General features: G+C 38.5%; 1 protein-coding gene across 1 annotated transcript in view; it reads right to left on the bottom strand.

Moving 5' to 3' along the window:
- The window catches only part of nAChRa7 (nicotinic acetylcholine receptor alpha7 subunit), a 271960-nt gene that overhangs the window by 49506 nt on the left and 208410 nt on the right, over nt 1–14044 (bottom strand). The window contains exon 4 of the mRNA XM_017911599.1: nt 13064–13173. Coding sequence (XP_017767088.1) covers nt 13064–13173 — 110 coding nt within the window. The remainder of the gene's footprint in view (nt 1–13063; nt 13174–14044) is intronic.

Here is a 14044-nt window from a genome sequence, read left to right as displayed (position 1 = left end):
CACGTACCAATTTCATTGATAAATGCCAATTCTAATTAGTAATCACACGATATAATATTGTTCAAGTTAACAATATGTATACCAAAAGCCAAAGCTTCATCTGCAAATAAAAATCGGAGAAACCTTACTGGCCAAGCGAACGATAATAATTTCTACATCTCGAATTCGCGATGACGGAGGATCCTCGAAAATAGGTGTAATTTCAGAGCACGTCCCAATTACGACTTCCCGAGGCGCGTTAATTCGCGACAGAAGTGCAGGAACAATTTGCTTTGCCTTCAATCCCCGGCGGCTGAAGGAACGTAAATCTGTGTGCGCGGATTCCACGACTTCCGATGCGCGGCCGCGAACAATGAAGAATAATTGAATCCAAAACGGCATGGCGCGAGCGTAAAGTGCAGTTAAATCGGAAAGACAACGTCCTGGTAAACTAATAGCGGTTGCAGAGGAGGACGCGAGCACGCGTACACGGAGAAACAATGCTAGCAGCGGGGAACGGAGGAGAAATTGCATGGCAGATGATAAATTGAATGGGAAGAAAAAATTCTCGCGTGTTAAGATCGAAACTGTTAACACCTTGGCTATTGTGGGCGCTTATAGGCGCTTAGAAATTTTACGTTTGTGACACGAAGGGCTGCTATAGATTCTTAGAAATTTTACGTTTGTGACACGGAGGGCACTTATAGGTGCTTAGAAATTTTGTGTTTGTGACACGGAGAGAGCCTGCAGGCGCTAAGAAATTTTGCGTTTGTGACACGGAGGGCGCCCATAGGCGTTTAGAAATTTCGCGTTTGTGACACATAGCGCATCTATTAGGGCTTAAAAATTTCGTCTTCGTGACAATAAGGGCGCCTATGGGTGCTTAGAAATTTTGCGTTTGTGACACGGAGGGCACCTATAGGTGCTTAGAAATTTTGCGTTTGTGACACGGAGAACGCCTATGGGCACTTAGAAATTTTGCATTTGTGACACATAGTGCGTCTATTAGAGCTTAGAAATTTCGCGTTTGTGACAGAGCGCGTCTATTAGCCCTTAGAAATTTTGCGTTTGTGACACAGAGGAGGGCGTCTATAGGCGCTCGGCGTAGTTTGGCTCTCTGACACGGAGGGCGCTTGTTTTCTCAAAAATGGCGCGCATGGTAACTCAGTTCCTGCCGTATGGTATGGTCACTACGTATCAAAGTCTGCCGTAGTCAAGGGGTTAATTAACGTGCGGGGAAATTATGAAAATCGCGTCACGAAGCGCATAATTTCGGCGAACGTTCCTGACAAATGGGAGAAACACGGCGTGGGAAAACATTCGTTTATTTACCAGCACCGCGAATGGAAAGTCGCCGATGGACCATGTTTATTCGAATGGAAATTAGATGCGGCGTTATGCAAACGGTCTGTTTATATTGGCCACCATTATGTCGTGCCGTGTAATTCAAATGACGATACTTTAACAGCAGGTATTAAAGGGCAAGGGTCTAAGGCCGCGAGGGCTTAGAGTGGCAGAAAATGCTCGATCGAGGTGGAAGCTGCAATCGATTCTTTCTGGTCGTTCGCTGATGCGACCTATTAAATTAATTGAAAATAAACGAACCTAAGAGGACAATTGAACCCCTTTTTATTTATTTCTTTACGCGATTCGCGGTTGTGCGATTTTTTTTCCACGTTTTAGTCGCAGTCATGCGGGATTTCCAACGCGTTTTATTCACAGTTACGCGATCTTTTTTAATATACTTTATTCATATCTCCACGGTATTTTAACGTATTTTATTTACATTCACGCGTTTTATTTAGTTTTACAAGAATTTTCCCCGCGTTTTACATTCTTGCTCCGAACTCGTAGAAAATATTGTGGAAATTATGCACATTTTGCAGGAATATTTGTAAACCTGGTTTTTGGATACTATTTAAGAGGCCTGTTATCATCGTTGCATAGGCGTAGTTAATTTACAACAAATATTAATTAATCGTTGCTCTTAAAAACGAGTTAATAATATATTTAAATTAACGTTTGAAACATTAACGTTTCTTCTATATTTTTTGAGAATCCAATGTGTATCTTTTCCAATTTTACATTTATTCTGTACAATTTGTATATCTTCCGCATTGTTTGCGTCGAAAAAATTTTTCGTTTGTTGTAAATCAATTTTTACTTTTTTTTACACGATTTTTTTTTACGTTGTACACGTTCACCGTGTAAAAAAGAGAGAAACGTGTGTTGTATCGCAACAAAAGATTACAGTTAATATCAACAAACTTCATTCTCTCTTTGCCGAGGGCTATTCCATGTGTACATTTGAATACAACATTCACACACGTATATTACAAATCCCCGTATGTGTTCTCAAATATTCCCACTTTATTCGACGTTGTTCGACATGCGTACATTTTACGTCCTGTCGTCGTAATTTCGCTACATTATTTACGGACGAATAAATTAAGCTCATTGGACAACCTTAAGAGAAATCCAGGATATCCAACTTCGCATCCCCCAATTATTATATCCTCGTTAATTACGTATAAATTTTTTGAAATTAATTCGTTCCATTTGTAAATGTATATTAATTATATTTATACTTTGCATACAATCTTTATTTGTTAATCCTAATGTCAATCAAAATATTAACCCTTTGCACTCGAGAGGTGAGCTTCAGTCACCATTTCATAAAATTTAGAAGATCGATATTAATTAATATATTCAAATTTAATGTAACGTAACAGTGTGCAAAGTATCGAAATCAAATAATTCTACAATACTATTATTATACAATTCTTTATTCACTGCTCAAAAAAGTATCGTCAGTTTTTTAGTAGAGAATCTTTAATTTTCTACTCTTCTCTAGCCAAAAAATCGTCAAGTGCAAAGGGTTAATCATTAAGTCATACAAATTTTTATTAAATCTCTCCAATCATTCCTGTCTTTTATCCAAATGCAATTTTAATTGTAATGCCAAAACAGCACGTATATTTCTAAAAATTCCGAATTTAGAAAAGAACCTATTTCAATTCGACAGTTTTCATTCCTTTTTATTGTATATTATTAATAATTTAATTATTATTGTAATTCTTTAATTTAATTCTTATTGTGTACGCTTAATTTCATCTTGAATCTCCTAAATCCTATTTCTTTAATACTCTGTATATCCAACGATCGACTGACGATTTATTCAGCGAAATTACCGACGGCACCAGATTCTGGAACCACGAACGATAACGTACGCTGCACGTGCTGCACGTATGTCCCGATCAGGAGTGTGCGGTAACCGTCGATTCCAACTAAAATACGCTGGCAATTTGGTCACGTTGCGACGGCCGTACGATGACAATTTTATTTTCGTTTTACTTATAAATTGCTCGCCGCTTAAATGAAAATACCAATCCACGAAATGGAGTTATAGATCGACGCTCGTTGCGCGTGCAAATCGTTTTAACGCTTTCTTGTACAATAAAATTACGTCCCCTGAACGACCACACCAACAAGTTTCCTGCGCCGTTTCATCACGATTTGTGCCTGGCTATGAACATGGATATACAGCTGTTTCATTTTCATTCCTTCATTTCTTCGATATTACGTTTCGAGGTTTAAAGAGACCGAGAATTTTTAAAAATCGGAATTTGCATTCAAAAATTTCGAAAATTATAAAATAAAATGTAACTCTGTTTAATGTCGAGTTGAATAAGGCTCGACGAAATTATCGAGACGATATAGCATATTAGCGAAGGCGCAAACGACGAGTTACACGTGGTAGTACATAAGTGTACCGTCAGCTTATGTGTTCTAACGGAATGAAGATTCACTGGAAATCGCGTCGCGTCCCCGTAAAAAGTATCGTTTATTTTTCGTTGACATCGTCGTGCATTTTGTCCCCGAGGAAATTACTTTATGCTACGTGGTATATGGCGCACCTACTCCCGCAGCTTTAACGACTCTAACGACGCGATGACATAATTGACGACCACGCACGTTCGAATGTAATTAATTACAGAGATAAAAATTTATAGCGTGACACACCGTCCAGATGTGTCGTTGCCGGAAGAAAATGTTTGCTAGACGACTAATACATCGAAATGAAAAATTATTCGAAATGTTCAAAAATTAAATTACACTTGTAATTTACATATGCAAGACGCATTACTTAACAAATGCAATTTTATCGTGCAATGTCAACGTTCTTGTTCCAAATATCGTTTCTTCAAGTACCGATTTGATTATCAATGGTATGTACGTACTACTCGATACGAAGGACACGAAGGATGTCTATAAAGTACACGAGATATGTGGTACATCTGTTAATAAATCGAAGCGATTAAATTTTGCGGCGTAATTTGCATACAAAGCTCACGGTAATCTCCCGTTCGCCTGTTTCAACATAATTATTTAACTTTAATTTTATTATTTCAAATATTGTTTGTTCGAACATCGAGAGTTGAACCGTGTGTAATATCATTGTCCATACCACTTCCTGCTCGATAAGAGAAATTAAATCCCCGTACAAATAAACGTTCCGACACTGCAAACCTGCAAGAAATCTGCGATATATTTGTTGATAAACAGAAGCGACAAATTACTGGAGAAATTGCAAAATGAAATTGCTTATTCGTCCACGTTATCGCCGACTATACTACTTACTACCCGTCGCGACGAATTAAATTCTCGGGAAAATCAACGTTCACGGAGTAGAACACGCACGAGAACCGCGATATATCGGATAACAAACGGAAAGTAAAATTTATTAGAAAAGTTTCCGAATAAAATCGCTTGACCGCCTACGTTATCGTCGACTATACTACTTAACGCTCGCCGCGTGGGATTAAATCCTGGCGCAAATCAACGGCCACAGAGCACGGGACGCGCTAGGTCTGGTAAAACCGAGTGCTCAGAAGTTAATAACGCTAGTGGATGACTGCCGGTTGCCAAGATGCCAAAACCTATTCCAAAGGGAACGCGGCACGCGGACGTGGGAACAATACGGCGAAATAGCGCGAAAAAGTACGGCGACGACGTGCAGAAAGTCGTTTCGACGTACGTGGCACGATCTCTGCCACTCTGGCAGGAAGTGAGCCGGCTAGTTCCGTTCCTTTTTAATGCGCCTTAAACTAAACTTTTAATTCGACAAATACGATGCCGGAGCCGATACATTACCTACTTAAAAACAATAGGAGCCGCAAGCGTTTTCCGACAATATATTTCCGCGCGGGGGGAGATACTTTTCCTGATTCCCTTTAAATGGTGGCGGTGGCTTTGTTTTTAATGCGACTGACCCACTTGGCCCGGCGTCCCACTTTTGCCCCACATACCAGCCACCGGGAACTTCTGATAGTTCGGAATCTAGATCGTTCTTAACGGATTGACTGTCTCGTGCCATTAGAAAATTATTGGAAATAAATCTGTAATTAAAGAAGTAATAAAACTTTAATAGTTTTTAATCTAAGGATGTAAGGGCGCGAGGCTGTCAGAGTTAAAAATTGAGAAAGAAGTCAAAAGTAGGCAGATTTGAGTTGAGTTAGAAGGCTGAATGTGTGTAAGGACGTAGAGAATGGATGATCGTGTGAGAGCTTGGTGTAATATTTTAGTTAAATAAAACCTGTTTTGTTACGAAAAGAGAGTTATTGTTTGTTAGACGTGCAGATCTCTGCCTGCATAGCATTAATTTAGCCAAAAATCCTACAGTTCGTTACACAAAAATTACCATTTTTGAAATAATCGAGAGTTACTTTGAATAATCTATAGTTCATTAGACGTTCATTATACGATGCTATTGTTACCGTGTAATACACGTTGCAATAATATCTGCAAGCAGACAGTCGCGTTTTCGTCGTTTCGCGCTCATAGTTTAATAACATGACTTTGAGAGGCAATATTGCCTTTCCTCGGAAAGGATCCTTCACTTACGGCATGCATTACAAAGTACGGGTTTGGCTATTCACGAGAAAACTGAGAGGCCTTCGTTCCTTTGGAAACGAGACGAATGCTCGCAATCTCGTCGTACATCTAGACGTGCAACGAGAACGAATTTTCCGAGATCTTCGATACGCAAAAGGGATCGAGCCAGACGAGAGTAATCGAATAAGAGCTCGCGAAACAAAAACCGAAAAGAGTCCTCTGACGAAATACTTCCTTGATCCACTCGATCCACTCGGATGCTAAGTGAGAAATCTATCTACTCCCGGGAGGTCTCGCCCGAATATTTTTCCAGTTTTGAAGTTAAGCGATCAATCTCTGCACTCGCTTCGACAACTAGCCAATTCCTACAAACTCGATCTATCTTCCATTCCGATCGAATTCGATCGACTTTCATAAATTTCGAAATTTCCTCGAATATCAAACACTTTTGAGTGTTGATTTTACATGCGTGAATGCGAATGAGGTTGAATAAATGAAACTCATTTGCGATGATATGTGATAAATATAATATTGTTACAGATCGCGTTTACAATTCCTGTTTTACAAGTTCGATCACTAAATTTCCAAAGATTTCCAATGAATGCGTCGTTGAATAGATTTAACCCTAGTGAAAGGTTTACAGCTCTACTCTCTGAACTTCGATGGAAGACACCCCTTTTTACAGTAAACAGCCGATTGTTATTTTGTCCGAACATTTTGGAAGATGCTGGATTACTCTTCCCTGAAGTTACGATCCGCTCTTTTTACTTAGCCGAATACCAGATAGGTATGAAAATCTCGTAACAATATGTGCGAGTGCAGTCTAGTATGAATGACGATTAAATATAGCGATTAACCCTTTACCATCGATGTCCCCGCAGCGAGGACATTCGCAAATAGAAAAATACAGAAAATGACAGAAATTACAAATTTTGAATATTTACGTATTATAAGTAGTATTAAACACAAATCAGATTCGACAAATTCGGTGCGTTTTAATATCCATATATGGACTTGAACCCTTTCGGTACGAGCGCCAGATATATCCATCTATGTAGAATTTTACATAAATATCTTTTAATGTTAAAGCTACAAAATAATAATGATTGAAAACTGTTATTAAGCACAGTTCTTATTTAACGCATAAGAAAATCTTCATACAAAAGAGGACTGACCATGTATTACGTGTGTCATGGTGGACAGCACGCTCGTGCCGAAAGGGTTAAATCCTGTACAGAAAAGTAACTGCGAAACGCTAAACTTGCTCTGCAGAAATCTGCCTAGAGCACGGGACGCGCTAGGTCTGGTAAAACCGAGTGCTCAGAAGTTAATAACGCTAGTGGATGACTGCCGGTTGCCAAGATGCCAAAACCTATTCCAAAGGGAACGCGGCACGCGGACGTGGGAACAATACGGCGAAATAGCGCGAAAAAGTACGGCGACGACGTGCAGAAAGTCGTTTCGACGTACGTGGCACGATCTCTGCCACTCTGGCAGGAAGTGAGCCGGCTAGTTCCGTTCCTTTTTAATGCGCCTTAAACTAAACTTTTAATTCGACAAATACGATGCCGGAGCCGATACATTACCTACTTAAAAACAATAGGAGCCGCAAGCGTTTTCCGACAATATATTTCCGCGCGGGGGGAGATACTTTTCCTGATTCCCTTTAAATGGTGGCGGTGGCTTTGTTTTTAATGCGACTGACCCACTTGGCCCGGCGTCCCACTTTTGCCCCACATACCAGCCACCGGGAACTTCTGATAGTTCGGAATCTAGATCGTTCTTAACGGATTGACTGTCTCGATAAACTTTATTTTTTTTTCCTCCTCTTTCTCTCTCTCTCCTACTTCTCTCCTCTTTTTTTTTTTTATTCCGCCTGACACGTTCTCTGGACAGATTCGAGGTGAAAAAGTCACCGGCAGAGAGGAAGGGAGGGGGAAACTGTCGTGCCAGGATTTATTTTGCGAGGCTCCAGAGACACGGAAAATACGGTTAAGGAGAGATCGATGAATATGGTTTTCGATTTCCGTACTCGAAGCTCTGTCTGCCTTAGGGTACGAGTGATTTCGTTAGTTCGAGCGTGTGACGAAGTTCCACCCCGTCGTGATTCCTCGATCACGCTGCGATCCGAGTATTTACCGTCGTGGAAAATGGAAAGCTTCGCTTCTGCGTTATACGTGAAAGCCAGTGGTTTGATATAAATAATAGGCAAGGGCTTCGCTTCTGAGAAACACATTGTTCGACAACAGTTCCTATTGATCTCCAACGTTCTACGGCTATGTGTCTCTCGCATAGTATTTATGAAAGGGGAAACAGTAACAAAAACTTTAGATCTTTCTCTATGGAAATATTTTTTCGAAAAGTTCCCTAACACAGGTAACCATGGGTAGATTTCAATACGTGCACATCTCTTGGAATGGGGTTGATAAAGTTTTTGAACAAATTAAACGAACAATATATTATAAATGTTTCGCAATATAAATTGTATATATTTATTTATTTATTTATACGGGATTAACTTATTAGAAAAATTGCAAGAAAATTATTATAGTGAGATATAAAATTAATGGTAACAAATAGAAATAAAAATATACAAATATACAAAGAAGGAAAAAGAATTTTTTATAGGAAGGTGTGATGTAGTAGCTGTTTTATAGAGTGAGAAGATTGGCTGAATAGATTTAGGGTAGGATAAGTGTTGTTAACATTAATAATCATTCAATTAATACCTGAGTGGCATGCAAAAGCAGTTTTATGTTGTATATGAAGAAAGTTGTATCGTTTTAAATGAAACATTAAATGGAACATTGATTGAGAATTTTTCTATTATATCAGAACAATTTATAAGACCATCGAGCACTTTATAAATAAAAAGAAAACCAGAGATATCTCTCCTTTCTAACGTTATTAAATTGAACGATGAGAGTATGAATTCATACTTATGACAGGTAACTGACTTAGGTTGTCCAATACATCGTGAAGCTAAACAAGTGAATGGATTGGATTGCTTTGGTTTCACACTTGAATATTTGGATTAATTTTTCAATGCTGGATAATTGACCTTATGAATGGTTAGTATCGATGTGTGATCATCGACCAGAGTGCCACACGTGAGATAATGGTGAAATCTATCCTTCATGGTTCCCATTTAATTTATTGTATTACTATTCTACTACTCACTATTTCGTTTCTTTTTTTAAAAAGAGTGATTTCTATTTTTAATGAAAACGATACCGATATATCTTTATCGAGTTACGTGTCAAGTTTGTCTCTCGTATGGAAAGTTACACGTTGCGCACGAGTACAAACAAATTCCCCATTCGCTGTAAACAGTGAAATAAGGGCATTGGTACTCGTCGAACGAAATCGCGAGGATAGCCTAATATATCTTATTCCGGTTTCAACGTCGCACAGGGCAGTACAACGTAATAAACGAGAACGTCTAGTTCTTGGTCGGGTGAAAAGTGGAGCACACGAGAAACACGGCGTGACGAAGCGACAAAGCGGCTAATTGATCGATCCCCGACGCGATTCACCCGTGCACCATCTTCGAGAGTGACCTCACGATCGGCGCTGGTATTACCTCTGTTCGAAGATTAATATTGGTCCCTGTGGTTGAGGCCAATTGTACGCCGGAAGTTGGCTGTATTGACCAATCGCTTTAAATGTATTGCGGTCACCGTCGTCCAGCTTCGAGAAAATGCGTTGTTAATACCGTCCCGAATTAATCGCTCTCCCAGAATGATACCAGCGAGGTAACAGTAGCCCACGGTTTACGAAATAAACAACGTCAGGATGAAACACGAGATTGTAAATATACGATGTATCAATTAACGCGAACGAGTTACGTGACAGACGGTGTAGAAGTTGGGCCAGGCTTGCGAATGGGATATAGAATCGCAGTTGAACGTTCACCTGTTTCCGACAGATCCTATTATTGCTACCAAATTCATTGCTGGATGTTGCTTTTTATCTGTACCAACGACTATGAAAGTGACCTAAGTTGCGAAAGTTTCGTTTCGAGGTATTGGAAATTTCGCGTTGGGGAAATGGAAAAATTAATTTCGACGCGAGTACCGACTCCATCCGACTGTTCTACTTTTTGAGCTTTTCGAGGAGTAATTTCGCATTATTTTCGAGTCGTTGGATATACATAAAAATGCGTGTAAATGTGTGAAAAATTTAGTCGTTTCGGATTCATGACTCACTTTCATAATTATCAACAGGTTTTATCGGTGTGTTTTGATTTCGCTTGGAATATGGACAGTTTGGTACACGAAGTGGGGAGTAGAGAAAATTGAGACACGAACGGGATTTTGTTACCGGAAATCGGTTATTGTGCTCTACACGTTAACGAGTAACGCGTGACAATCTTTCGGGGGGATGTTTCGCCGGAATTGAATAGAAATTTGCGAAATTAGGTGCATGTTCCTCACGCATGATCGATTAAAGCGACACCGTATGCTGAATTTCGTAGCTTCTGCGGAACGTTTAATAGATCGAGGGTGTACAAGGTTTCTAAAAGTGAATCTGTGACCTGGCACGATATTACGTAGCTACGCGTTAATATCGGTTCTGGCTTATGAACTTAATTATGTGTCGTAAGCTCGTAAACATGTGGTTGCTCGTTAAATAACGTGCATAGAAAATAATGCCGCGATGCAATTAAAGCAGCATTCATAGTAACGAAGGCGATTAACGATTATTACTATGTTACTAGTAGCTCTGAGCAATTCGTAATGGCGTGTCCTGGAGGTAATCATAACGCAGCTTGCTGCCGATCAATAATTCACTCGAGTTTCCATATCTGAGTAATCTGACCATTGTCAATCGCCTAGAAGATATCCCATTTCTTAGATCTGTGAAACTAATTATCAGTATCTTTCATCGAAATTAATAATTACAGAAAAATATTGAATATTTGATCGAATGTCACATTGACTAACAAATAACACCGAATTTTTGCAGTGGAAAATAATTTCTTCCTTTTTCATAAAGCACCGAATATAACGACGTGTCAATTAAAATCATGCAATTATTCTTAAGATAGTAGAGATCGTTATGTGTCAGAATACGCTGAAATTTCATTTCGTTTTATAGAAACATACCGATATTATATTTCAACGAGCCCTATGCATTAAAGGGAATTAATCGATTCATTTGAGTTTCCATATCTGAGTAATCTGACCATTGTCAATCGCCTAGAAGATATCCCATTCCTTAGATCTGTGAAACTAATTATCAGTAGCCTTCATCGAAATTGATAATTAGAGAAAAATATTGAATATTTGATCGAATGTCACGTTGACTAACAAATAACACCGAATTTTTGAATTGGAAAATATTTTCGTCTTCTTCCATAAATCAATATCTATAAAGCACCGAATATAACAACGAGTCAATTGGAATCGTGCAATTATTCTTAAGTAAAGCGTTATATGTCAGAATGCACTGAAATTTCTTTGACTAACAGATAACACCGAATTTTTGCAGTAGAAAATATTTTCTTCCTTTTTCATAAAGCAATATTCATAAAGCACCGAATATAACAATCTGTCAATTAGAATCATAGAATTATTCTTAAGATAGTAAAGCGTTATATGTCAGAATGCCCTGAAATTTCTTTTCGTTTTAAAGAAAAATGTCGATATTATATTTCAACCAGCCCGATGCATTAAATAATAAAGGGAATTAATGGAATAATTAATTTCGAGGAAATGATTTATTTTCAGGGAAGCTTTTGTAATCCAGTCACGTTGGCATATAGAACATCGCGCCAACAACTAGGCAAACCGATCGATTAGTTAATCTATTGACACAATCCAGGATTCTGTCGTAATTCTATATTGATGCCGCGTAAGATCAATTACGAAAACATGCTTACATAATCAATACTTCCGATTTACATAAACCGGCAACACACCGGGACTCTGTTACCCCTTTAAATATGCTAAGAAATTTGGCGAAGGCATCGGCACGTAAACGTGTATGCAAAACATTATTGACTTTACGTGGAGGAGAGGATTTATGAATGTATTCGTAACACGTAGTCCTTTCTGGGTCGAGTGAAAGAGAGTTGACATGCAGGAACCATTGAATCTTTTTTATCGAGTTCGCTTAAATTTCTGGCGGAAGAGTGGAAATGGCGAGAACAGGGGGCGGCAATATATTTTCGCTGGAGAAGCGACATCTTTTCGCTGACTACATTGTAAAGTTGAAAAACAAAGGTTCGATGCCTCAAATTGACGTTTTCGAATTTATAGTCGGTATCAGCGTTCCGGATGAAATACTTTTTCAACTTCGATTACCCTTTTTCCCTGCATCCTTCTCTCTGCCTCGATTGCCTCGCCGTTTTCAATTCCACGCGAATATTTGACGACACGCAGCACTCTCACCGAATCAATTTTTAATTTATGTACGACACAAGGGAATTTCGAGTATTAACTTCTTCGAAATAAACGTGCAATTTGTTCGAATAAAATTCTGTACACTTTCTCACTTGATCCAACAAGCAAAGATGTGACAAATGATAATGGTACTTCTGTAAAAAGCATCTATCCAGTGGAGACTACTTTATTGTATAAACGAAGTATTCATAGAATTTCCTCGGTGTCAAAGTCAGACACAATGCGACGAAGTTTGAATTAAGGTTTGTACTAAAGAAAGGAATTCTTATTTGGGTGCAACTCGAGTGACGAGAGATAAAGAATCGTCTTTCCTTTTTCCAAGAAATATTCCGAGACACTTCTTTTATTAATTCGTGCAAAAATTAATTTATCGTGACTGATTAGGTATTATGAAAGAAACCAAATTATATACGAAAATGCTATAATCAACATTAGGTACTAAAAAGAATTATCATTTTATCGCAAAATCAGGGAATAAATTTCTAAATTTAAATTTAAAAATTATTAATTTCGAATTTATTATATCGCAATAAATTTTAAATTTTCATATTTCTCCGAGCAAGAAAATATCGCGAAATCCTTCCTCGTAAGATTCAACTTTAATCTTCTTACAGACATGTCAAGATTGGTACATTTCGAGTGATATTTAAAGATACGAGGAAGAACGATACGAGCATCGAGAAAGAAATTGTAATGTCCAGAATACTGCTGGTTACAAGCATACACGATATAAAACAGATTGTTCCATGAATATTAAACAGATGAAGGCAGCGTTAAATTACCTGTTATACATGAGAACGTCAGGCTTCCAAAGTCTGTGCGGTGGGATCCTGAGGTCTCTCACTCCCCCGTAATCCGACGTATTCCATCTCATGTTCACGTCATTCCATTCCTGTAATTGAAAAAACTTATTAAAAGGGATCCCTTACAAATTTTCAATCGCGCAAAATCGTTCATTTCGCGGAATTCGCGGCCCAATTTCTTATAAAATGCCATTATTTTATCACATTATTACTCCGAATTAAATACGTACTATTTCACAAGTTTGAAGGAATAGAAATTCTTCCAATTTTTATTTCTATACATTTTATACGTATTATATTTAAAGAGCTCTTATCCACCTAAATCGTTAAATACATTAATAATCGAGGATACGAGGACTACGATGATAGTTAACGAATAACAAAGAAACAATTAATAAATAATCTCTTTCGGTCTGTCCATAAATTTCGACCCAACTTTCCTTCCACTTTTTAAACCATTATTAATCAACCCTTGCACGAGCTGAATTTGATCGTTTTTCAGATTTTTTACACGTGAAAGAAAAAGTACAGGAGCGCAAGGAGTGTTGGGTAAAATGCATTTTAAAAATGCAGGCTCTTGCAACTTTGTTAAACAGGCCAATAGCTTGCACCCTGCGCGTACAGCACGCACTGTCGATTTCATGGCGCTAATATCTCTTCACAGGCGAGTTTTCGTGGAAATTTTCCAGACTTTTGCGCGGAGTTTGCGCAACTTTGCGAAAAATACGAGGCGATTTGGCAAGTTGCGAAGTTTTGGCGGGATTCTTCACTTTGCCATTTCGACCTCTTCTGACCAAGACAAGTAAAGATGCGAACAGGGCTAGGCGATACACCATCCCATGCATTACGCTATTGATCCCTTGGAAAGTTGTAACGAACAAAAAGTCTGCAACTTAAGCGAAATAATGTTTGTCGCTGACACGTTTACGTTAAATATACAGCCTTCTAAATTCTTGCTTC

This window comes from Eufriesea mexicana, unplaced genomic scaffold (assembly GCF_001483705.2).
Source record: "Eufriesea mexicana isolate 0111107269 unplaced genomic scaffold, ASM148370v2 scaffold4744748336, whole genome shotgun sequence".
NCBI classification, from domain to species: Eukaryota; Metazoa; Arthropoda; class Insecta; order Hymenoptera; family Apidae; genus Eufriesea; species Eufriesea mexicana.
This window is presented reverse-complemented; position numbering and strand designations above follow the sequence as displayed.